We start from the raw sequence: 26,516 nt of genomic DNA on the forward strand, positions 1-26,516 counted from the left end.
GTTTATTTGAGGATTTTCAGTCAGGATTTAGAGCTCATCATAGCACAGAGACAGCACTGGTGAAAATTACTAACGACCTCCTTATTGCATCAGACAAAGGACTTGTCTCTGTACTGGTTTTACTAGATCTTTGCATTGGCTTCCAGTAAAATCCAGAATAGAATTTAAAATCATTCTTCTTACCTACAAAGCTCTTAATGGTCAGGCACCATCTTATCTTAAAGAGCTCATAGTACCTTACTACCCCACCAGAGCACTGCGCTCCCAGAATGCAGGGTTACTTGTGGGTCCTAGAGTCTCCAAAAGTAGACTTGGAGCCAGAGCATTCAGCTATCAAGCTCCTCTCCTGTGGAACCAGGTTCCAGTTTGGGTTCAGGAGGCAGACACCATCTCCACATTTAAGAGTAGGCTTAAGACTTTCCTCTTTGATAAAGCTTATAATTAGGGCTGGCTCAGGTTAGTCCTGAACCATCCCTTAGTTATGCTGCTATAGGCCTAGACTGCCGGGGGACTTCCCATGATGCACTGAGCTCCTCTCTCCTCTACTTTCTCTCCCTCTGTATGCAACCTCATCCCATTATTGCATGTTACTAACACGACTTCTCCCCTTTCCGGTAGTCTTGTGCTTTCTCGTCCCTCTCCTCTCTCCTATCACTTCCTGCAGGTTTTCTGGCTCTGGAGCTGTGGAGTCTGGCTCTGTGGTTGCGAGTCACCTGCTGCCCCCGTGTTCCTGCTCGACACCCTCTGCTACAACTATTGTTACTAGTCCTATTGTTATTATTGTTATTATAATCATTAACATTACGATTATTATTTTCAACACTACTATAAATATCTGTACCATTTTTCATTTAGTCTATAGCAACATTACCTTTACTGTCTGTACCTCTGTGTGTATATTGTGTAGGCTGCCTCCCTCTCTCTCTCTCCATCCCTCTCTCTCTCTCTCTCTTCCTCTCTCTCTTTCACCCCCAACCGGTCGAGGCAGATGGCCGCCCACCCTGAGCCATGGTTCTGCTCGAGGTTTCTGCCTCTTAAAAGGAAGTTTTTCCTTGCCTCTGTCACCTAGTACTTGCTCTTGGTGGGAACTGTTGGGCTTCTGCCACTCCCCCATCCTCTAACACACACACACACACACACACAAACACACACACAAACAGTGCTCCCAGTGCTGATGGCAAGCCCATGAGAGACACAGTTCTAGTTTGCTGGAATAATCACAGTATTGACCTTAGACCCCTGTAGTGTTATTCATGCTTGACTGAGACATTTGGCTATACCATAATGGGGCATAAGGTTGAATGAACATAGTAGATGCATGTCACCAAAGGCAAATCCATCCATTCAGTAATACCCTTATGTGCTATAGGAAGTCTGTGAGTAAAAAATAAATGTAATACAAAATCTTGCAAATCAAGAATAGTTGAGGAAAAGGCTATATGAATGGATCAGGGCTTTTGCAGATTCTTTGTATCTTTTAGAAACATGCAGTAAATTGCAAAATGTCTACATAACTTTTATTGTTCCATCTTATTTTGGAGGACTGTCTTCTTCCTCAGGGCACAGAAAAACATGACAAAATCTCACAGCCCATATGTATAACATGGCCAAACATACAGTTTCATCTTTGTGTGTGTGTGTGTGCATGTGTGTGTGTGTAAATCAGCCTTTCACTCGTCAAACACTTGGTTCGAACAAGGGTATTCTGCAACTCCAAACACCTTTTGGCCTGTATGAAGCCTTTTTATTTCCCTTAACGCCAGTACAGAGTTGGCTTTTTTTACATGTCAATCTCATGTTCCTGAGGACTGAGAAAACCTTCTGCGGTTCGATGGAGTAATCCCTGCATGACTGAAACGCTGGTATCTTTTAATGTCTACCTTGCTCTTGGTGTTAAGAAGCTTTGGTCTTTCAGACTGAGTTTTAGCAAACCAGCTCCACAGACGTCTCAGAGACCACAGAGTGTTCAGGGTGCGGCCCATCCTCCCCTGCTACTAGGAGATGAAGTCTCACCCCCCCCCCCCAGAGGAGTGCTTCCCCTTTGGGCATGGTTCACAGGCAAACAGACTGCAGATCAAAGGCCTCGCATCCTATCCACCTCTCTGCTCAGAAAACAAGCCAGCTGCTGTTCCTATTACACAGACACACTGGATGTGTAAACACAAGGAACAAATTACACTCCTATAGTATATTTGTATGTTGAATGTAAAGATGTATAGCACAAAGCATGTAAGGAAAGGTCTGGTAATATACCTTATTAACCTGTGTCACAGAGCTATGTTGTTCAAAAACTATTTAAAACACATCAGTGAGACACCATGAGATGCCATGAAGACAAGCACTGTAGTTTACTTTGAGTTGATCCCACAGCACACATGCTGTTAAAACTCACCAAAGCACCAAATGTGCACTCCTGTTTGTGTAATGTTTTCTAAAAAACTACAGTCCCCCAGCCACTTTAGGAAATAACTGAGCATTAAATCTATATATATATATATATATATATATATATCCATCCATCCATCCATCCATCCATCGTCGCAGGGGGCTGTATATATATATATATGTATATTTTCAGCAAGAACTAAACTGCTTGGGGTGCAACAGACAAGGTCTAATGCATTCCTAGAATTGTTGTTTCATGGGTTTGTTTGCTTTCAATAAGAAAAAAATAGAATAAAGCAAGCTGTATTTTTTAAGCATAACCTGACAATGCCAGGTTAAGAACATTTACAAAAACTTACATTAATGGAAATTATTCCATGTGCAAAAGCAGCTAATTTCTAATGGATAAGGATAACAAACATACTTCCTGTCTTGTGTGCTGCCCTAACCACTAGGTGAGTTTATTTGTATTTATGAATCAGAGGAAAACATCAAATTGTGGATTCAGACTTTATGTTTGTTTTTTGCCCAACTAAAGTATTTCTAAAGGGGAGGTTTGTGGGTTTACTGAAATAATCACACACCCATTAAAAGTTCATTTCAGTCCAAACTGTATGTAAAGTGAACAATGTGAAATTACATAATATGATGTCAATTTCGTACCCAACATACAATGTAAGGTAATGGAGCTTCAAATATTTGATGACATTGGATTGTAAAGGACATCATGAACGCTCTTGGTCTTTTCCTTCCCAGAGTACAACATCTCCGCTGCAGCCATCTCCATCTTCAGTCTTGCCTTCATAATCCTGGGGTCTCTGTGTTTGATGGGATCATGTACTGGAAAAGGCAAAGGAAGAGACTACCTCCTCAAACCTGCTGGAATGTTTTTCGCATTCGCAGGTGGGTTCAGTTCCCCCGAAAAAAAGTTACAGCAAGTTGTGTTACTACAAGCTGTCCTACCCAACTCACAAATGTCTCTCCCCTTTCCCCAGGTCTCTGTTCCTTCATTTCACTGGAGGTAATGCGTCAGTCAGTCAAACGCATGATCGAGAGCGAGGACACAATCTGGATCGAATACTACTACGCCTGGTCCTTTGCTTGCGCCTGCACTGGCTTTGTCCTCCTCTTTCTCACTGGCATCGCCCTCCTGATCCTCTCCATGCCCCAGATGCCCAGAAATCCATGGGAGACTTGCATGGATGCTGAGCCGGAGCAAGTAGAGTGATAGCTAAGCAGACCGATGAATACGGGATGAGAGTGACAGGGTCTTTCGTTTTAAGAACATATGTTAGATTCATTTCATGAACAAGAGCTGGTCATAAAAGGGTAAGGCATTCATGATGCCAGAAACTGGTTTGGGCGTGGATGGACCATAGCGATGATGGAGAATTTACCTCTCTGCAATTATACATCAACTCGAATATGGGCCATTTTGAGTTTCAAATGTTTACCTTATCCTGTACACCCACCCAGAATGTAAAACAAAGCAGTCTTCTCCAACATCTCCCTAGATATGTTCTTGAGCTCGAATCTGACATGAGGCCTAAAAACCACTATACTTCTCAGAAAGAGCCAGCCTGGGCCAACTATCATCTTCAATTATTTTATAAGGCGTTTAGTATGCTTCAGTTTTTCTCTACAACTCTAACCTTTTACTGCTGGCACATATAAAAAAGAAATGTTAAAAAGGATTTATCACACGTCACTGTTATGTGACCATGGTCTGGTTTGGTCTCCCAAATGTCATCATTATGCGCATTTGAGAATACAGGTCATATAGTTATGTACATCTACAACAAGTGACTTTATGTGATTTTATGTACTGCATTATGTATGATATCTTGTACATATCTAATGTTTGTTGATTTTTGTATGGGATCGCTCAAGGAATGAAACAAGAAATATCGATTAAGTAAGAGATGTATATGTATTCAAATGTTAAGTTGTACATTACATTAAGATTTATAAAGACCCTTTACATAATGTCCCATTAAAATAGGAACTTGCAAATAAATGACTGATTTCAAGCAAAGCACAGAACAGGTTTGTGTGTGTGTGTGGCAGGCTGAATGCTAAACACCCACAGAGTCTGCAGCACTGATCATGCTGGAAAAGGTTCAGTTCTAGCAGGTGCACATACAAGCCCTTTTACTTTTTGTTGACAGCTTACAAACCAAACCGATACAAAACAATTCTCTGTTCATTTCCATGCGTCATCATGCGGCGAACTGTTTTTTTTTGCATCAGAGATCATGAAAACCCCACACTTTACCCCAGTGTGCAGACAGCTGCAGACTCAGTGTCTGTCATTTTCTTTTAAAAAAATAAATAACATGCTGTTTTGTTTTAGAATGAACTGTCAATAGCCAGCCGAATCATGCAAACATAATGCAAAGAGAAAAGAGGACACTGTTTAGAACGCATTTCACCAGTTACTGTCTACAGTATAGGACTGACGATGCTGGTCAGTCAGTTCCAGCCTTGAGAACTCTACATCTTAAAAAACAAAATGTTTTCATATTAAAAAACAATGAGCGAAGAAGATAAAATGTGGACTGGTATTGCAAACAAACCTCCATCAGCTGTTTAAGGGGCCTTCACACCATATAGTATACCAGCCGCCAATAACCCACACCTTAAAAAACACCAGGTAGCCTTTTTTTTGTGGCCCCATTGAAGGCAAGTTTAAACATTATTAAACAAGTTATTCAGGTATGGTAGACAGAGGCGAATGTGCATACATACTTTCATCAAAATTGCAATAAAACCTTTGCAAAAAGCTGTTACCTATGTATGATCTTGAAGTTGTATAGTAGCTGTGGGTATTCTGAGACACAGTGAAAGTCTCTGAACTAGACATGTTTTTACTTTGCTTGGCATGATGTCTGTATGAAATAGCTGCTATCACGTGCATTTAGCGGTTTAGCATTTAATATAGTCGAACTTTTTGTGCAAGACCTGCAGCTGTTAGTGAGAGCAACAACCATCCATGTTAATGAGCTTTTTCTGGGCAAAACTGCATTTATTTTCATTTGTATTGACTTTTTTGACTGACTGTTACTGTTCTGATACTGTGTATTTAACTAACTAAGTGATAGAAAAAAAAACAAGGAGTAGATTTTGAGTGTTTCTTATGTGCTACAACTTTGTAACAAAAATTAAATCTTGATAAGCTTTGGAAACCTTTTGTCTGAAATCACTTTGTTTTTTCCTTTGTTTTCATGTACCAAAGAAGTGTCTCTCTTCAGATTCTGGTAGGCAGAGACTGTATTAGTCCAACTATGCACCTGACCGGTCCATCGACAACGCATTTAGGATCAGCAGCACCCAAACCTTTTCTCCCTCTGTAACTCCATGGCTGACTCTCCCCGCAGTACCACATTTTCTTCTGCTGGTTTTCTGCTTTTATCTTTATTTTAACGAATACAACACTACACATTCACACTCACTAACACTACTGACCTACCATGTCATACATTTAGTTTTCTTCCTAGTAGAAGCCACTACTGACACAGACCATTTTCTAGGTAGATGGTGGGAAGCTTTTGGGTTTGAATCAAGCCTGGCCATCCATGAAAGAACCCTTTAACTGGCTCTACACTGCATTTTTCATTGTCCCAGTGTTAATTTATGGTGTAACTAAAGTAGTCATTCTGATTATAAGAGCTGAGGAACCCAGACGCTCCAGACTCTCTAGGTACCACTTTATGACAGAACCCTGCCCCTAATAATTCCTGTAGAGTGACCCGGCTCATATATTCAATCTAGCCAGAAAGGCTTCTCTCTAGTAGCGCTGTGTAATGCAGAGGATGACAGAAACAAAAGACAGAACTCTAGCTGTTTCAATAAAAACACTTTAATAGAGAAACAAATAAAAAAGAAAATAAACCTTTAAAACACAGTCTAAATCCTTTATTATAACCACCACCAATTGAAATGAAGAAGAGTAAAACAGATCTATTCATTATTTTGTACCCACGAGGGAGGAACCAATGGGACTGGGGAGCTGGGAGAACAGGTGTGCCATTGATTCACTGCAGCGAGGGAAGAACAGAGGAGAGCAAACAAACAACAGGAAGAGATGTGGCGTTTTATAGAAGGCTGAACACAGTGCTCTCTACTGGCTGGGCAAGAGGTTGCTCCCTTTCCGTGTACACACACACACACACACACACACACACAGTGGTGCAATATTTGGTGGTGAAAATATTTCAAATCCAACTTCATTATAAGAGTTTAGTTTCATAGCAAAGATATAGAGAAACTGATTTTGGAAACAAAGATTCAACAAGACAAAAATTTAAGCCTAAAAAATAAAATAATAAAAAGCAATGATGAAGATTTGTAAATAAATTCCCTTTAAGATGTCTTTGGCTCAATCTCTTCTGCCTCAAAAATAAATAAAAGTGTAGTTTAAGAAGCGGTGAAATATTAGTATTGCACAACTTCAGAGATTAGCCAACGACCGCTTTATGGAAAAATGATTCCCCAAACAAACTGAAGGTTCGTATATATGACACACAGAAGGGAGCAACCTCAGCTTTAGCCCTGCTAAGAAACTGCAAAAAAAGAACTTACATGACCATTACATATTTGATTGACGTTAGTAAAATATTATAATATTTTTGTTGATAATGTCACAAGTTATTGTACACATCAAATAATATACCAAAATTTGACTTTGTAGGTTAAACAAAAGCTTTTTTCCTCTTTTTTTTAAAATCCACAAATCAACACAAACTGATAAAAACAGGGATTAAAAATCAGCCAGGTCATCTCAACATGCATGAAAAGAAAAGTCTTCACATTAAAAAAAATTATAAAATAAAAATAATTCATGTTGATTGTTGTACAGCTGTGAAGTGGTGAGAAAACCGAACAGGAACATATATTTAAATGATGTATTTTACAGTGAAATAAGTTGTCTTGAAACAGCTGCAACTTAAATTCTCCTCTTTGTCAAATCAGCCAGACACCATCTTTAAAAAAAAAAAATCTAAAAAGTTACAACAAGATGTTGCAACTGCCAACTGGTCTGTTGTTGTCCATTTCTAGAATTACCATCCTTTTTTTGTTTGAATTTGCATAATTAAAAAGGGCATACCTCTTCTTTGAACAGCTTCTACAAAATTGAGGTGCTCCCAAAGTTCGTGTTTGTAAATACCTAGAAAATGCATATTTACAAGTATGTGTTGTTCTCTGCCAAGTCAAAAAATCTGGACCTTTGATTTAAACTGAAACACGGAACAAAAATTTAACATGGCTTTATGAAGCTCTCTGCTGACTGTTCAAAACACATCTAAGTTATTAGCCGTGGGGTATTAGCTTTCTGAGGAAGTGACATTTTAAGAGATTTAACAGTGACGTTCTGCTGTATGAAAGCCATGAAAGAGTAGGGTGATTTTATTACAATTTCACTGTTTTTCAGATGGGGCAGTGGTATTTAAACAATTAAGGGATTACATATAACTGGACAGAGCACTGGATGACTGTTTCCAGTATTGCTTTTATCATAAAAAGAAAAACCTTGGCAGATATAGTGTCTCAGCATCTTTTTATATTTTACCTGCAAGGGACTTAAATCATCAGGGCATCAGTACGTTAGCAGTGAAATTCATGTGGCTGTGTGGCCTCCTTGTGTGTCAACCATTAACAAGCAACTAGCTCACTGGAATTCAAACATGAGCGCTCCTGTCTTATGTTCATCATGTGTTTTAAGAAAAAAAATTTAATTAAAAGGGAATTAGGGGGATTCACCTACTGCTTTAATATTAATTTATCAATCATACCAGACTGAAAAAGGAACCAGGAACAACTTCCATGACATTACCAATTCATTCTTATTATGCACAGTCTAAAAAGAGACACATTAACAGTCATACGTCTTTGAACATCTTATCATATAGTTACTTTTACTACGTTCGTTTTTTGGTTAAATCTTAAGCAGAGTGTTAAAAGGGGTTGGGGGGCCTGTTACCTTACATGCCTATTATAAATTATAAATTATTATTAGGGATAGGGAAATACGTTTTTGTTTAGGTGGAACTGGGAGCAAATAGCTTACAAGAGAGTTAAGCAATTACTGTTTATTATAGGGTTCATATGACTTGGAGATTAAAAGACTGTTTTACAGAGAAAATGGAAAAGGATCTTTTGGCAGTCTGGTTTACACTATGAAAAGGAATCTAGAAACTCTGTGACTACAAAACATCCGCGAGAGCAACAGTGTGTTGAAGACATATACGCCATGAATGATCCGAATAATACACAGTATGCTGTTTGCCAAGATCCAATAAGATTATTTCCAATAAAACAAGAAGACACAATGTGCATTCAGCATATTAACTATAAATCTAGTTTCAACATTCTTCAGATTTAACCAAAAATGCTGACACTTAGAATGTTCAAAAACGTCTGACCGGCAGTGTTGATCACACCCTCCGTTTCAACTTACCTATCATGACACACCACTCTGACCTCACCACTCTATCTTCACTTTCACAAACCTTCAGAGTACTGCAACCTTTTAAAAAAATAAAAATAAGAGGCTCAATGTCCATTAGTGATAGAAAACAACCAGAAATAAACACATTTCATATCCCCAGTAGTTACTGAAACAATTTCCCCGGTGAAGATTTCCTTGACACAAAGGAAAGAAATCTAAATAAAATAAAATACTGAGCATCGGCCACAAGCCAAGCAGTGTTTGGGATAATCTTATAATCACAGAAAGCTATGTCTGGTGTTCTCTGATCCTTAAAACAAACAAAGGAGGAATGACATGGTTATTGATACTTTGAAATGTTCACACGGTCTATTGTTGCTGATGAGACATTATTGTAAAGTAAGATGCACAATTACTATTTGTATTGTTATTTTTCAGTAAATAATCACATTTACTACTAAAACACTGAAGATGACTCCCAGGTAAGGATGTCTAAGAATTAAGGATCAGAAGCCAACAAACAGAAAATAATTCATAATGCAAATGCTAGCATGATACAGGAATTTAAGGACATATCTGTGGCATACAATTCAGTCTTTTATTTTCTTTATATGTACAGATTAGAGGAAAATTTATCTACTTCTATACACTGTTCCATGTAGTTTCTGAGTCAGTTGACCACTTAGCTTTTTGTCCGTTACCACAACTACAGTAGTATGAAAATCAAGACATAACGTCCACTCAAAACTGAGGAATACAAAATGATAAAAACTTCAACATACTTCGTAACCAACAAAACTAACTTCAATAAGGAAAATATGCAGGTAGCTAAGTGGTCAACCGAATTTCACCTTTTTTATTATTTTTTTTAAACTTTTTTAGCATTACGTACATATACAAGTGTAGATAATATAAGTATATATTCATATATACATAATGATTATGTATATATACCAGTAATGCATTCATTATATATACTTATTTTCTTCACAGATATGTGAAACAGGAGAAAAGATGACTGTTACAAATAAAAAGTTAAAATGAAACAAAATGCAGAAAACAAACCTACTGATAGAACTATTGTAAATGCACTTTGCACTATTTTTTGTGTGTTTTTAGAAACAGTTTTGCACTTTTTTTAAATTTTTTTTTTTTTAATCACTTATTTTTTATGTGGGACAGGGGACTCATTTAAAGTAGGAATAGTACCCATTGCTACCATTTGAACTTCCTATACTCAGCTCTTGTAGGAGGGAGAGAGGGTCGCTGTTCTTTTTGACTTGTTCAGGGCGAACAGCTCGGGGTTTGGGTGGAGCGCGGAGGGCACTGGCATAGGACATGGTGGGTGGTTTGCTTAAATTTGGAGCGCCCTGGCTGGCCTCTGTGGGTGCCTGTGCCTGTGGCGGCGGCGGCGGCGGCGGCTGCTGCTGCTGCTGCTGCTGCTGCTGCTGTTGCTGCTGCTGCTGCTGCTGCTGTTGCTGCTGCTGCTGCTGCTGCTGCTGCTGCTGCTGCTGTTGCTGCTGCTGCTGCTGCTTGTTATTGGGCATGAGAGGAGGAAACTGTCCAAGGTGCTGAAGGGAGTTGAGTGAGTGTGGGTGTGTCTGCTGCGCTGCTGGTGCCTCTGCCTTCCCCTGCTCCTCTGTCTGACGAAGGGCCTTGGAAGCTGCCGGACCGAGGGGGGAAGACACGTGGACAAGTAGAGGAAAGATAGAAGAGGTAAGTTACACAGCTCTGAGTAAAAGAACATAATGCCCAGCCTGATGACAGTGTACATGGTGATACCTACCCAGAAGGTCCCGGTGCTGTGCGAGTGTGCCGGCTCCGTTACATGGAATGTTCTGGAACGGACCGGGTCCCCCACCATTACTGGGCCAGAGGTCATGGCCAGAGGGGTAACCGTAGGGGGCGTGTGGGTGCTGATGATGCTGTATGTGCGGATGAGGGTGGTCCTGGGGGTCTGACGGACAGGGCTGGGACAGGGCATTGTGGGTGTTGGCTGTAGACGATTCATCTGGGTAGCTGGAGGAAATGCGCCGCTGATAGAGGGGCCGGCCTGGACCTCTGGGTTCATACTGTACAGACAGCAAAGACGGATAAGGAAGAGAAAAAGGTGAGAATGAGATATTAAGTCAAATCATATGGTGCGCAATGAGACCTGAAGAAGCAGTAGTCACCTTTTCACTGCACTTACTGACTCAGTTATGGCGTAAAAGCAAATATGGAGCAAGCAAATAAGAGTTTTATACTTTTACAAACTGTTGTGCACAGAGCACCACAGAATTTATCAGATCTTACTAACTAGCCACTAATAAAGACAGGCCTGAGATGAGACTGAGCCAAGCAATCACCTGCTTATCTTACAGTAAACAAAAGGAGTACTTTAATGTATTAAATCACAGATAATAATCCAAATAAATTAATAATGCTTACCTCATCTACATTGTGAAGGGCTGTGGCTGCTGATGTTCTGGGCGACAGAGGGTGGTAGGACTCCTGGTCTGGACCTTGACTTTGTTGGTGGTGTTGCTGCTGCTGTTGTTGTTGTTGTTGCTGCTGCTGCTGTTGCTGCTGCTGCTGCTGGTGCTGATGGTGAAGTTGCATCAGGTGGACTTGCTCTTGCCTGCTGGGGTGAGCCATGATTGGCAGTCCATAAGGAAGGCCGTGGCCCTGGTTGCCTAGCAGGTGGTTCTGCTGTGGTGGGCTCACCGATGCAGCTCCAGCATGAGACCACTGGGCCTCTTGCAGAAGGTATTTCACCTGGGAGGGAGGGGGGCTGGCAGAATGGGATTGTGGCTGATGTGGGTAGCCACCAGTATTATACAGTGGGTTTCCTGGGTGCTGCTGCTGCTGTAGAGCTGGGTTGTTGAGAAGGTTGTCATTAAGGAGATCGCGGCCGGTGTCATGGGAGTAGGGTCCTGATGGGAATGGGCCAGCGTGATTGGGGAGAGCTAAAGAGGATGAAGGGTCACCAGAGGCACGGGACTGGGACTGGCGGTACTGGAGGAGACGAGATTGAGGAGGGGGTTGCATCTCAGCTGCTTCCCTGGGTTCAGGCTGTTCCTGTGGGGGCATCTCTCTCAAGAGGCCCGGGTACCTGGGAAAAGAAAATGTTTTTTGATTTGTTTACATTTGAACTCGGTATCATGTTTGTAACTAGCAGCAAGGAAAAAAACCTATTTGGGAAGGACAATAATCAGGGTCAAAGGGGGCAACCAACCAAAACAACATACAGCAACAGTCACGGTATAAGTTCAATTTCAAGCAGTTATCTTATTTCATGTAGATCTACATACATAAATTGTACACAACATTGTCAATGTATTTAGTATCAAGTTACAAGACTATTAAACATGACAAATAATACAAACTGGTGCTCCATCTAACCTGGTGAAAGTTGGCCCAGGGGGAGCAGAAGTAACAGCTTCATCCTCCATATTGGCACTAAGGCCCCAACTAGTTGCCCGGAGCAGCTGATGGGGGAAGCGAGCCATGCCGGGCTGAGCAAGGTGGGCGAGCTGTTGGGGCAGAGGGAAAGCGACGCTTCCCTGGAGAAAAGGGCCTGCTGCCTCCCCCCACTGGCCCAGCCTGGCTGCCTGCTGCTGCTGCTGGCTCAGGGCCTCTAGAGCCAAGGGACCCTGGATGTCTGAAATGGCAAACAAAATGATTAGTTTTAGAGTGACTGGTGTTGCAGGTTAAGACCCTGTACACTGTTAAATTTAGTATTTATTACGGATTTTCTATTAATAAATATCTAGTAAATGTTTCAATTAGGTATGCACAATATTATTCTCTAACTCAGTAAGACTTAACATCAAGTCTCTCTTGAAGTGGAATTTAGAAATTATTTTGTCTACTCTTATCGTGATGGCCCACAAGCAGATACAAACAGAAAATACACTGCTTTTCAACATGCTGGTGCCTGTTTCTCTTTGTTCTTCACAAATTCATAGTAATGATCGGGATGACGGCTCTTAAGATGGGCAATTCAATTTGTAGTTTGAAAGAATGATTTGGGGCCTCGTGTGACTGAGTGCCACTGAGCTATCACTGCAAATAGCAACTCTGCTATCAGTTTCGGATACTTCAAAAGAAAAACTCCACACCGCAGACATACGTGCGTCGTGTAAGTAAGGCATCATCTTACTGACCTGCCATATCAACAGAAATGTTCGTTAAAGCCTTTATCAGCCGATACTAATGACATGCTGAATCTGTCGACATTATTGTGCATCCCTAGTTTTAATTGAGGAAAGGTGCCAAAGAATTTTATGTAACTGTATTGATTGAAAAGCATTTGATTCTGTGCCATCATAAGCAATGCAAAGTTTACATGTCTTTCCAAAAATTGACATCTAAAGCTTGCATCAACTTATAATTATGTGACACTGATGTGTGCTAAATGAAACCTCTTCTGTTAGGCAATCTGTTAGTGAAACATGCGTACCTCAAACTACCATAAATGAGTCACCTGTGTGCTTATATGGTTTAGTTTTTGTTTTAGTTCAGTGTTATGTGTTTCTGTTGGCCTTAATGCTACCATATATATGCTCAGCCAATCAGGACCTGTTTCACAAAAAATATATATTTAAGATTTAAGAGATATGCTCATTGGATCCCTTGCAAGCCTATAGGCATATTTACGTGCATCTTTGTCAATGTCAATTCAGTTTCAGCTAACCAGCATTTATTTACAAATGTATATTATGAAGAACATCACTCCTATTCTGAGATAATTAAAGCCACCCTCCAGTGTGTATTTTGAAATTTCTATGATATTTCATATTTTTCTGAGTCATTTCATTACAATGTTGTTTACCCACAAAGTTTGCCAAATATTTTTTTTTTACAAATGGCTTAATTTTGTGCTCAGAGTTGCTTAGTTGTTAAAACGGTGTGGTGATGTATGATTATAGTAATTCCATAAGTCATACGTTATTCTCCAAGCTTGCGCAGGCACACTGTCATGCCTCGTTAAAATATTGTCATGCCTTCACGCCTCGTTAGGTCAGAGCATCAAACGATGAACATCGTTGTGAGCTCGCTAACCAATTTATCATGTAATTTACTTAGAACTTACAGTAAGTATGTCTCTCTGTGTCTGATTGTTGGTTTGTCATTCTAGTTTAGTTAACGTTAGCTAAGTTAACGAAGTTCTAGTTAGCCAAGTGTAGTTAACTAGCAGTTATTGCAGAAAGTTAGCTAACAGCAACAACAACAACTTCATTTTATTTTTTAGTTTCATCCTCTTGGTTTAGTGTGCTGTTCATTTTCATTACAGCATTTGTGCGTGCGGTGTTGGAGGACAGATGACAAAACGCGTCGCACTTTAACCTGCCACTGTCTTATATATAGTCTGCAACATGCATTTTACCGACGGCCGTTTTACCAATGCATCGGCGGAGGCACCCCCCACACCCCCGCGGTATAGTAAGCGCACCATAAAACGTAGTGGGAGTTATCATGTGCAGTGCTTCACCGGACCATCGACTGTATGATAGATAACAGCTGATACGCGCACATTAGTTTCTATCATGGGTAAGTAATAGCTACTCCTGCCAGACAGTAAAGTGTACTAAACTTTACAGTGTAGTGATGTTAACACAGCATATCGTTAATAACACTCCAGCCGGTCAGTTTTTGGTTGTCATGGTAATGTATTACGTCCGACTATTAACCACACCCCCATTCTCTGTTTGAGAAAGAACGTTCACCAAAAACGGAAGTTAAAACTTGTTGGAGGGGGGCTTTAACATAACAAAAAGGCAGTTTTGCCTTTGAAGTTGTTGTAATGTGCTAGTGCTATCCAATCTACTAACATCCTAATTATTTCACTGAGGAAGAAAACATGCTTGAGCAGTGTAATAAATGACACTAGCTTTATTCCCATAGACCATATACCAAGTGATGACATTGGCGAGCGTGAAAGTGACAATGCATCTGGCCTAACTTTTAAGACTGGGCAAAGGCAGCTACAGCTAAACAAAGGATCTTGCAAAATAGGACAGATTATTTGTGCAAGTCTAGACTTTTCAGCAATTAGCATGTCTAGAAAAGGCTAGTTGTAACAACCAACATGAGACTGTCCGCATCTCATTTCTTTTTGGTTTTCTTTGGTATAACTTCCTAACACAACATAAAGTAATAACACTTGATTAAATTAAATAATATAAATACAAATACCAAACACATCCCCATTTCACATTCTAGTTTTTAGGATGGTTGGCCAATTTCCATTTGCCTAACAAAGGAAAACAATATGATGCTCTACTTACCCAGACTATCTCCCAGGCTTCCATCTTGTCCATCTTCCCCAAAGCTGTTGACCCTGTTATGCTGCGACAGGCCTGGGTGGTGGCCTCCTGGGTGGGCCATTGGAGTCCTAATGGAACTACTCATCTCCTCCACCCCTCCAGACTCTGGCCCATCCAAAGTGGGAGACTGGACAGCCCTGTGAGGGGGTATGGGGCCACTGAAGAAGGAGGCGTTGTGGCTACCACCAGCGTAGGCAGGGCTGAGCTGTGGCTGCTGCTGCTGACTCTGTTGGGCCATCCCAGGGTGTTGAGGCTGGCTGACCCGATAAGGAAGCCTCGAGACCGGGTACTGTGGGGGGAAGGCTCTACCACTGGCCGGATGTGGAGGAAAAGCTGGGTTGGGTGGTGCCAGGTGGTAGTTGAGGGATCTTTGAGCAGCTGAGGGATCTTTTCGATGGAGCAGCGCATTGGGAAATCCAACTAGCCCGTCTGACTGTGAGTCTAGACTTCGACTTTGGCCTGTGTCCAACTCTCCCTGGACCAAAAAGTAAACACCAATCCAAACACCATAAGAAAAGACTTACCAAGTTCGGTAATGTGGGTCTACATAGAATCGACAAGTTACTTATAGTTAAAAAATAAAACACAAATGTCAACAACTTGCCTGTTTTTCCTTCATGTCTGCAGTTTTCCTTTCTGGTGTCTGAAGACGGCTCTGTTCGGACTTTGGACATCCCTCTAATTTACCTAAGAAGTCAAAACCAAAAAAACAAACTTATCACCATATGCTTGGCTATTCTATCCAGTTACTTCTTACTCTATGCTTTAATTTGTGATTTTGGGTGGTTGCTTGATGTGGTACTTAAAATCTAAGCACACCATTTCTGATGGGGTCAGCCTGTAGCTCCTTGTCAGGGCTGGGCTGGCCCATTCCTAGAGGAGAGGGATGGGTCACCCCACTGTAAGGGATGGGGGAGCCTCGATTCTGGGCCTGCAACAGATTGAAGTTGTAGGCCATGGCTGCCGGGTGGCTCATGATGCGAGGGTCAACAGCAAAGCGATTCTGGTAACTTGTCCAAGGCAACTTGGGAAAATTAACACGCACATTGACAGATTATTGATCTACACCCTGACAGAGGATAGAGAGGTAAACACATACTGTGGATTATGGACATCATATAATGATAATGTTGATTATAAACAGTACAACAAATGAAAACCAAATACAAAGTATTAGTCCTTTCATTTCAACGATGATCGCATGTGCACAAACAATCTAGGGAGTATGAAGTGTGGCATTACTGGCTGAGTGGTAATACCTATACAAGGTTATGTTCTTTTATTTGTACTAGAAACCATGTGGAGCTTCACTGTTTATAAAAGGGATTCTACACACAAGCAACATACATGTTACACAGAAGTGAGCTACATAATAACAGCGCACTAATCTATAGTACGCTCCTCCAGGCAGAAGAGGAGCTACACAAATATTTATGTTATATGACAGCAAACAGAAAAGAGATATTATTGTGTACACTACAATAAACCACCAGTCTAATACAGGACAGGACACTAGCTGGCAAATGTAGGCTTTCATTCCCACAGATGATAGCACAGTACATCAACCAGTAATAACAATCTGAAGCAAATGCAGTAATTGCTTGATCTGATGTTAATTAACCTGGGCTGGAAACTTTGTATGAGAAAAAAAAAAACACACATATTCTCATAGGTGCAATCAATTACAGATACAATTATCACGTTTTTCTCTTCTAGTATTTGTCAAAATATATGACTTTGGCATTTGTTATAAGAGGCAAAAGACTTACTGGCAGGGGCATGGACATGACCATGTTTCCACCATACACGGCTGGAACGTAGAGGATGCTGGCGCCCGTATGGGGATCTATCCTCTGAACAGGACTTGGTGACTTGCCCATCCCAGCTGGTGTGCCACCCAAGGGTGGCGTGAATGCCCGAATAGGGTTTCCCATCAATACGGCTGGGTTGGGTTGGACTATGATGAGAGAAGGTGGCAAGGTTATATGAGCAAATTAATATAGTTCTTGACCTTAATATGATTAAAAATTGATGGCAGTCAATATATATCTAATTATTCATAGTTTGTAAAATTGTATAAAATGTAATACAGCATAATTCTATGAGAGAAGTACAAAATATAAATAGCTGATGACCAATCTGCATCAATACTGACATGGGGGGCAGAAAGGTTTTTTTCCCCCCGTTTAGGCTAATGTAGCAGGCTGACAATTTGCACTTGTAGCGGCTGAAACAACCTGATTATCTTTCCCTAGTGAGCATCATATTAACAGCATTGCTGTGTTGGCTGCATTGCTCTGATGGCTTCAATAGCCTCAGGCCTTCATGCATCCATCTGGGCTGCTCCATTAGACTTGCTCATTTCAAGCTGTTGAGATCTGTGCTTGTTTGTGTATAGGGAAACAGAATAAGAACAAACTAAGGAAACTCTTCTACTGTTGCTGTGTTATATAACCTGACCATAATATACAAAACATATAGTGATGAGGACAGAAATTCTACATGCTAATATGTGTAAACGTTGTCATTGTCATATCTCAGTCAATGTCAGCTGTTAGAATACTTCTACAAGGACACGGACTTCTTGATGCAGAGTTGATCAATGGTAGATTATACCTTAGTATTATATTCCTTTCTAGGTTAACTGTCACATTTACATGGGTTTGATTTATTTCCTTTACCTATACTGTAAAGAGAAATTAGGTATTCAGAATTTTATTTTAAAGTTTCTAAACAATGCCTGAACAAGAAGATTGTAATTTTCTACTTCTGCAGATGCCTGCAGGATGAGTTACTTACAAAAATATTAAAGTTAGAGTAAAAGTCTGGAATTCAGGCATAAAAATAAATAGCGCTTTTGACATTTGCCGAACAACAACAGAAAGACCAAGAACACAAGGTAACAGCACAGGAAAGGAATTTTTCTTCATAACATGGTACCCTTTAATATGTAGATAATCAACTGGGCTAAACATGTGCAGTGGGATAAACTCACCATATCCGTCAGGTGGAAGGTGCTCTGTGTGGTTTGCATGTTTCCCCTGTAAGACAAAAGAATCATTAGAAAGTCCTGAAGAAATTTAGTAACATCACATTTGGCTTATTTTTTCAAGTTTTATAATGGCAGATTTGAATATATAATAGACAGCCTTCCCCAACATGCTACATTTTCTGCTTTTAAGGATTCTAGTGTCAATGTTGCATTGAACTGATCTGAATATCAGAAATGGTTTCACTGTCCCCTAATAAAGTTAGCCATGGGACTTCAGAGAGAAAGTAGATTTAGCCAAGAATCTGACTGGTCAAATCGGCCTTTTCCCCAACTATTGTGTAAAAATAAGGACTGAGATACAATGTGTGTTCCCTGTAATGCAATCTCATATGATCTCTTTACTGTCCTATAGTTACATTAAAGTATGGCTTCCCTGGTGTTGTAATTATGTCCACAACTTTCTCACAAATACACATGTTGACACATACTATAGTATAGACAGGTTAATAATTATTAATTGTTTCACTTATTAAACCACATATGTATTTAATACCATTAACAAAGCACTTAAATGAAAGAGTCATAATTAAACATTTTATCAATAAATCTCCTAAAGAGATTTATGCCATCAACAGCCACTGCCTGATAAGCTTACAGTATGCCTGTGTTCTAGAGAACCCCATTGTTGTCCAAAATCTATTAAAAACATGCAAGAGCCATGCCACAGCATTGGGAGACATATTCCTTAATAACAAACATTGCCAGTATTGTTTCTTTATTCTGGATTTGCAACTGTATCTTTGTTTTTCATTTTAAAACAAGTCAACATGGTTATCGAGAAAGATCTATAATTTCTTCTTCTACATGATAACAACTGAACTCCCCCTCTAATCAATTTTCAGCATACTCTTTCTCCAGGGGACTTCAGAATACAGTTCCATCCACCATATGTGTACACAGAGATTCTGAACTGAATTCTGATCAATGTTGACACACATGTATGAATGTATGCACTCGCGGGGGTGAGTGTGTGCAAATGCAGCTCAAACATGTATGTGTGCACAAACACAGACAGACACACACACACACACGGCTCACAAGATCTCCCCATACCGAAGTTTAGGTGGTGTGGTGTATTATTAATCACTACAGGCAAGCATACACTACAATCTACTTTGAGCTTTTTTAGTGGCTGGTTTTTGTAGCACGCAGTCTCTCCCAGGTGACTGTGGTGTAAAAAGTCTTTGACAGCAGCTATGCTTCCTTGAAGGACATTCTCCGTTTAATGTAATCCACTATGTTGCTATGCTGATATTATATAAAGCTGGTATTATTTACCTTTCAGGTAAGGAGCACTAGTCATATTGGCAGGAAAACAGTAATTCCATTGAATTATGATTATATTACACATATATTAGTCCATAAACTAAACTTGTTTTTTCATGAATTATGTTACTATGTTTACTGCAGTCTTTGACACTAGAAAATTTTGAACAAAGCATGGAAAACAATTTTACTATACTATTGCTACTACTACTTACTGTAGCAAAGCTGTAACATTTTCTTGGTATTCTGCAAACCTCCTACAAAGCCCAAGACCAATATGGTTTTACTTGTGAGGCTGCATCCAGCTTGAGCTGATGAACAGCCAAACTACAAAGTCATAAACAACCACATATGATGCAGATATAAATATTTTAGTTCCACATGTAAATGAATACAGCACCTTTAATATTGGCATTACATACCAGCCAAATATAAAACAGCTTAATATAAAAGTAATTTTCTGCATAATGCAATGATTTTGTAAGAAATGACACCAAAGTTGCAACTGTGCAACATGTAGTGAATAGAGGCGAAGACCAACTAGGATGTTGCTGAACACTTATCTCATATGATCAAACAGCAAGGATCCACTGAAAAGCACTGTTAATTGCATGATAGATGACTGTATACTGGCTGTCATTTAGGGCCCTTGGTTTCTTGTCATGTTGTATATACAGTTTTCACAGCTAAACTAAAAGAGAAACAAAGGGTAAAAGGACAAAATAACTCCAGGTTATCTGCATGAAACAACTAAGAATATGTGCTAAGAGGAAGTCAGACAAGTCAGACTTAATATAAAAACTTTCAGTTGTTTCTGATACCTGATAAGTATCCGTTCTGATTTACAAATGATGCATTAAGAATAGAAGTGACACTTGTAACTCCTCTATCCCCAAATAAATGACAATAACTGTGCTACAACGCTAGAGCTGAAACCAAAAGATTTTTAATATGAGACATATTTTACCACAAGTGTCACAGTCTTGCATACTTGCACCAAAACACCATCTGTGTCAGAAAACAACACTATGTGAAGTCAACTGAAGCATATATTACTGGTAAAATCAATGGCCAACAATGAACATGCTGCATGCTTTGTACTTAAATGAATATGTTTTAAGTAACTACAACTACAAATTGTATGTGGTCTTCTCTGCCCTTGCACATATTCATGTTTTGATTGTTTATCACATTGACTCATTGGATTTTTATTTAAAAGTGGAACCTTTCTACAAATTGATTTATTAACCAATTATTTTGTGAACAATGCAGGTTTTATCAGGTGAGAAGTTTAGGAATTAATGTATTATTAAATAGCATTTTTATGCATTACTGTATATCACAGTCAGTGCATCAACCATATACAGCAACATGTGGTGTCTGCTGAAGGGAACAATTTATTCGATTATATATTACATGTATTACTGTTAGCACCGTGTCTGTGTGCGCTGCGTGGTTGTGAGCTACATAGTATGCCTGTGGAGACTGAGAGAGGAACTGTGTCTCCAAAGCCAGTTGATGCTGCGGAGGTGCAGCTCATTAGGCCCAGTGGGTGATGGCAGCAGGTTGGCAGCTGTAGTGATTTTGTTAACCTTTAGCTCAGTGCAGGCAGGGAGGACAGACAAGACACACAAACACATTTCAACCCGTACTAAACAATCAAACACCAGATCCTTCTGCCAAACCTGTGAGGCTAATTTCCTATCTGTGTTTTGTTTTGTTTTTATGGGGCTTAAATGAATACCCATAAAGTAATTTCCTGTGGTGAAGATTAAATGGAGTTGTTTTAATAGGTATTTGGTTTATGCCCACATGTGCAAAGCTTTTATCATTTTTCCTTTCTGTTAACAAGAAGCACTCAATTATTCCTGATCATTTGTCAGGGTATATACAGGAATCCTGAAGTAAAATTCAATACCTTTTTAAGACATTTTCAAGACCTTTTCAACATATTTCAAGACTGCCATGCCACTTTGAGCTGTAACCGATTAAATCAGCCAAACACCTTTAAAAGGGATATTTTTGAGTTTTTAAATAGTATAGGCCTATTGTTGCCTATTATGTGAAGGACTGGTCAGATTTCCTGCAAAAAGCAACTGTCTTACATAGGCTATGATGTTTATGTACGCAACATTACAGCAAACCATGTGAAACACAGTGTAATTTTGTGTTTTAGTTGGTTTAAACTAGATAATGTGAGCTTGCCTGCAATGATATGTGCGATAACTTTCATCGACCACTTGATCAATACAACAAAATTCAAATAGGCCAGGAGGGAACAAAGATGAAGAGAATAAACTGAGTGATGAATAACGTAAGTAGTGTAGGCGGTGTAGCACAGGCACAACCTGGAGGAGGAATGGGTCTAAATGACTGTATTAGTACAATGTTAACTTAATAGTAAACTGTAAGTTTGATATTAATATATTCATTATGTTCAATATAATTTCATATAATAGTATATAACTTACCACTAGTGTAATATTAATTCAAATTACAGCTGTTTCAGTTTGGGGTTGTTTTTCGTGTTTCAATAAAAGGCAGAGATTTAGCTAAAAAGCCGGCTAACGTTAGCCAAACCCACACGCTCCTTGAATTTTCCCTGTTGTCTTCTGTCTTACCGATTCAGCTTCTTGCAGTGCATCTTGTTCTTGTTTTTGAGGAACGGGGCTGTTCAAGTGGCCACAGAGCGACTGGCCAAACAGGTTAATTCCGTTACTCCTGATCGCCACTCCGACTATGTTTTGGACGATTGAGGGTCCGGCGGGGTGGGAGACTACGGTCGGTTGTACTCGTAAATCATTTTACGGTTCGCACGGATCTATTTTTTGGAGCCTTTCAGAGTGAAATAGGCGCTCGGTAGATACCCGCGCCTAACGTTACAGAAACGAATCACAGTCGCTACTCACTGCCTGTCTAGTATTTTGGCTACGTATTATAAATACATATGTTTACCTGCACTTTTAGCAAACAAACTTTTGGACAAACAGGATTTTCACAAAAATATCTTCAACATTTAAACACCTTGTTTAATAATTTTTAATGGCCATAATTTTCGCAAAATTGATTTATTACCTTTTTAAGACTTTCTAAGACCCCGCGGACACCCTGTTTGTTTACTATTTCTAGAAACAAATATGTGGTTACCTAGCATATAAATTAACACAGAAAACCCTACACATTTAAGCTTTTCAAAACATCCTCTACCTCATCACTTTTTCTTTCATGTCTGCCTCCCAATATGTTCAGTTTGACAGAATCTATTTAGATCAGCCTTTCTTGCATCTTATTTGATTTTTCCCTTCTAATTTCTACAGTTTAATGTCAGGATTGTAAATGCCCATACTGAAAATGCCACAGTGTCCTCCATTGTTAGAAACACCTTACTTTAGGGGGTGACAGCTGCTGTTGCTGCTGCGGACCCTGCTTGTTGGAGGCGGGCTGTGCGTGTTGGGGATGTGGATGATGGTGGGGATGGAGGGCCTGCGAAGAAGAGTGGTGCCCTTGCATGGGTCTGAGAGCACGAGGGATGAACTCTGGGGCCAATGGGTTCAGGACGTAGGTCTTCTTCAGCTCTAGGGCCTCCAGCTGAGCCTTGATCTGCTCAAAGGTGATGCCATGTAGGCTCGAGTTCTCGTGGCAGATGGAGACAAAGTGCTCCCAGAATTTTCTGGAAAGGGCAAAGACAGGAAACAACAGAGAAATTTAACTTATATTCTACTTTATCTCTCCTTGTTTGGAAGGAGTGTTTCATGGATCATCTTGTTGATTTTTTCCCTGCTAGCTGCATAATAAATCGCATAAGTCGTGGGCTGAACAGAAAAGATCAAGTCTAAAACAAAAAGGAGGAGAGGGGAAATGAGGAAAAATGAAAATCAGTAAAAAGATGAAGCACACTAAAAGGGTAAGACAATTAGAGCTAGAGCCTACATATGGTTGTAACACATGAAACAAAACAAGTACAAATTAATAAGGTCATTAGTGAAGTTGGGTGTTCCTTTTGAACCTACAGATTCATCACATTACAAGAATAGTGACTTACTACAAGAGAACTATCACTTTACACAAAGATCTGCTATTAAACAACATTATGTCAGAAGTTCCAGTATTTACCTGCAGCGCCCAACAGAGCACAGTGCTATGGGGTCTCCCACAACTGCAACCAGGGACTGGGCTCTGGTGATGGCCGTATTGAGTAGCTTGTAGTTGGAGAGGAATCCATAGTCAAGGTCCTCTGTTGAGTCCTCAACTAGCTGCTCTTTACGTTTGATGGCCGTCTGCTTGTGCTTGCAGGTATGCCGCGTCCGAACGGTGCTGAGGAACAGCACCCGGAACTGTTTACCTGCAAACAAAGAAATAAACAACACAATTGCAAAGAATGCAAACTAAACTATGGGATGAACTTATTTTCTCCGTTAGCTACCATGACATTTGATATCAGTGGAAACTGAAACCATGTCCATGCTATTTTGTTAAGCTAATTGTGTTCACCAAATCCTACTAAATAGAATTGAATCGATCCAATAATAATTTAATCTTCTTATGACTTCAGAGGATGTCGATATAACACAAACATTTACGTATGTGTTAAATTCAAATTCTGAGCACGTTTTCTTGTGTGTGTGTTCACACGTTTCATGTGTGATTAATGAGGAAGTTAATGACCTGTGGAAAGCAGCTGGATGCAATACAAGTGGGAACTGCGTAAGCCTGAAGCAGAGGAGAGATCGAAGGAAGAAACCCTTCCACATATTCTCCTTATATTGGGACTAGATGATATGAAGGGCAATATGAACACTGATAACTACAGTGGAACATAGTAGGGATTTGTCTTTAGGGTAATGTGGCTCTCACTTTGCATCACTTTGACGAAATGTGTGACAAACTTTATGGAGATTACTGAGACACTTGGGGATTCATATTCTAGTGTTTTTGATTGCCTGACCAAAGCCACTTTCTTCCAATTTTCAATTTCCCATTCTTTTAATAATTATGACAAACACAATCAAATTAAAATACTAAAGCCTTGAATGTTTTGTCAATTGTGTTTGCAGGATACCAACAAGGCAATTTTACAAGATTAAAGTACATTAATATAGTACTAGTTTCAGTGTTTGGGCCAGTAACTTACATACATGCAATTTCTTATTACTGATATATAGCATTAGCATGTTGGTTAATATTTCTTTCTCACCTTGGACATTGAGCACTCTCTCCACGCTGACCTCATGCATTCTCTTCTTTCGGAGCTCAGCGCGAATGCGGAATACTTGGTCAGCGTATGGTGACACTACTCCAATGCTGCCGTCGTCCAGCTTGCCCCAGGCCACTGGCCACTTCTTGCGCAACTCCTCCACTCGCTCTACGATCTCAAATACCTGAGGAGATGGAGGGGCAACATGAGAGAAGGAGGCGACAACAAGGCTCAAATCCATCCTCTCTTCACACAATTCTTACACACACACACACACACACACACACACACACACACACACACACACGAATTTAAAAACAACTGTGGGGAGTCAGGATTAAGGGGTATCTTTTCTGCCTACGTAAAAAGGCAACAGTGGGGAACAAAATATTTGAAGAACAAAGGAGGCTTTATGTACTGTATGGAACTGGGGCATCAAAGTCAACCCATAAAATAGAAAGCTATGGCTTGATGAAAGGGGATGTGTTGTGAAACCTCTGAGGAAAAAAGGTTTGAAGTTTTCCAGAAAGGCAAGGTATTCCAGACCAACATTATTTCATCATGAATTGCTCAATCGCAATCACTTAAAAATAAGAATCATTGTGTTTTCATTTCACCATGTTTCTTCAGTAGCCTGGAACGGTCAAACCAAACATTGGCTTTAAAGAGAGCCTTTCATGTTTTTCACAAGTTTCTCAGCCATTGTAGTTTCTCCTACATGCTTAAAAGGGGAAGAACGGTTTTCAGTCGGTTACAATCTGCAGCCTTACCGCTAGATGCCACAAAATCCTACACACTGGTCTTTTAATATTACATCCAGTGGTTCAATTTGATCCTAAAAAAACTGCCCGGCTTGCTTCTGGTTGGACTAATTGAGTATCACATTTTTAACATTATAAGCTTCACTGTACAGGTGACTATCATTGTGTCCAACTCAATGTATTCTTTGAAACTGAAATCTGAAAAAAGTAGTACATCAGCAACAAAAATCCAAGTAAAAAAAGTCACTGATGTTATTGCTTCTACATAAGGCCAAATGTAGCAAGTGTAATGAGGAGGTTTCACTCAAGTATTTAAATTAGCCAAGATATTAGTTATTAAAGTAGGAATTGGTATTTTGAATCCCTATTGTTTTTTTGGTCATACACGCAGTTTTTCAAATCCAATTCAGAGCTTTGGCATACTGCCAGGAGGCTTTGAACTGTCATAGAAATATTTTCTTTGACTTGAGGCTAAGTCGATCAAAGACCCTTGCACAAGACAAACAAACACACACCCTTTTTTCCCCCAGTTCATTTTGATTTTGGACGATTATGATAATGTTGTTCATGGTTTGACATGTGTGCTGTATCAGAAACACAGGAGGTAATTCATTTGGCATTGCTGACACTTTGGGAGCAAAATCAAGAAGCATCCATGGTTTAATTGGCTGGAACAATGTCAGCAAGGGGTCAAGGGTCAGGCAAAGCTAATGAGCACAACCAAGTGAGTCTACAGAGGAACCAATGAAAGGCTCAGACTGTCAGCTGCCAAATGCAGCTCTTAGTTGGTCTCCTAATTAAGTTTATGCATTTCATCTTCAATTATGAATATTATGACTGAGACAGTGAGTGTTCTAATTTATGGTGATGACGCGGTCAGTTTTTGAATAATCTAAATAAAATTTCCTTATAATAAAGTCCCCAAATTATTTATATCAAACTGCGGTCTACAACCTAACACCAGATGTTGACTGGTTTCCGGATCTTTGAGTTCAGCTCATGATGAATGGGGGCAAAAACAAAAGTGTTGCAGTACATATTAACACAAATTCCTATTTCACCTAATGATTGTCCTAATAATGTTCAGCCACTGATTGCA

The 26,516-nt window shown here is 39.9% G+C and overlaps 2 protein-coding genes across 2 annotated transcripts in view; one reads left to right on the forward strand and one right to left on the reverse strand.

Annotated features, from left to right (window-relative positions):
- cacng1a (calcium channel, voltage-dependent, gamma subunit 1a) overlaps window positions 1-4,250 on the forward strand; it is a 16,272-nt gene extending 12,022 nt beyond the window's left edge. Inside the window, exons 4-5 of the mRNA XM_046048050.1 lie at window positions 3,142-3,288; window positions 3,381-4,250. Of these exons, the coding sequence (XP_045904006.1) occupies window positions 3,142-3,288; window positions 3,381-3,613 (380 nt within the window). The 3' untranslated portion in view covers window positions 3,614-4,250. The remainder of the gene's footprint in view (window positions 1-3,141; window positions 3,289-3,380) is intronic.
- A 1,978-nt stretch (window positions 4,251-6,228) lies between these two features.
- Window positions 6,229-26,516, reverse strand: part of helz (helicase with zinc finger) — a 57,691-nt gene continuing 37,403 nt past the window's right edge. Inside the window, exons 20-31 of the mRNA XM_046047341.1 lie at window positions 24,657-24,840; window positions 23,576-23,804; window positions 22,850-23,132; window positions 18,140-18,185; window positions 16,914-17,101; window positions 15,964-16,168; window positions 15,749-15,831; window positions 15,106-15,619; window positions 12,218-12,476; window positions 11,264-11,927; window positions 10,620-10,905; window positions 6,229-10,496 (exon numbers count right to left, since the gene is read on the reverse strand). Coding sequence (XP_045903297.1) covers window positions 10,021-10,496; window positions 10,620-10,905; window positions 11,264-11,927; window positions 12,218-12,476; window positions 15,106-15,619; window positions 15,749-15,831; window positions 15,964-16,168; window positions 16,914-17,101; window positions 18,140-18,185; window positions 22,850-23,132; window positions 23,576-23,804; window positions 24,657-24,840 — 3,417 coding nt within the window. The 3' untranslated portion in view covers window positions 6,229-10,020. The remainder of the gene's footprint in view (window positions 10,497-10,619; window positions 10,906-11,263; window positions 11,928-12,217; window positions 12,477-15,105; window positions 15,620-15,748; window positions 15,832-15,963; window positions 16,169-16,913; window positions 17,102-18,139; window positions 18,186-22,849; window positions 23,133-23,575; window positions 23,805-24,656; window positions 24,841-26,516) is intronic.

The sequence above is a fragment of the Micropterus dolomieu genome, linkage group LG04 (genome assembly GCF_021292245.1).
Source record: "Micropterus dolomieu isolate WLL.071019.BEF.003 ecotype Adirondacks linkage group LG04, ASM2129224v1, whole genome shotgun sequence".
Taxonomy (NCBI): domain Eukaryota; kingdom Metazoa; phylum Chordata; class Actinopteri; order Centrarchiformes; family Centrarchidae; genus Micropterus; species Micropterus dolomieu.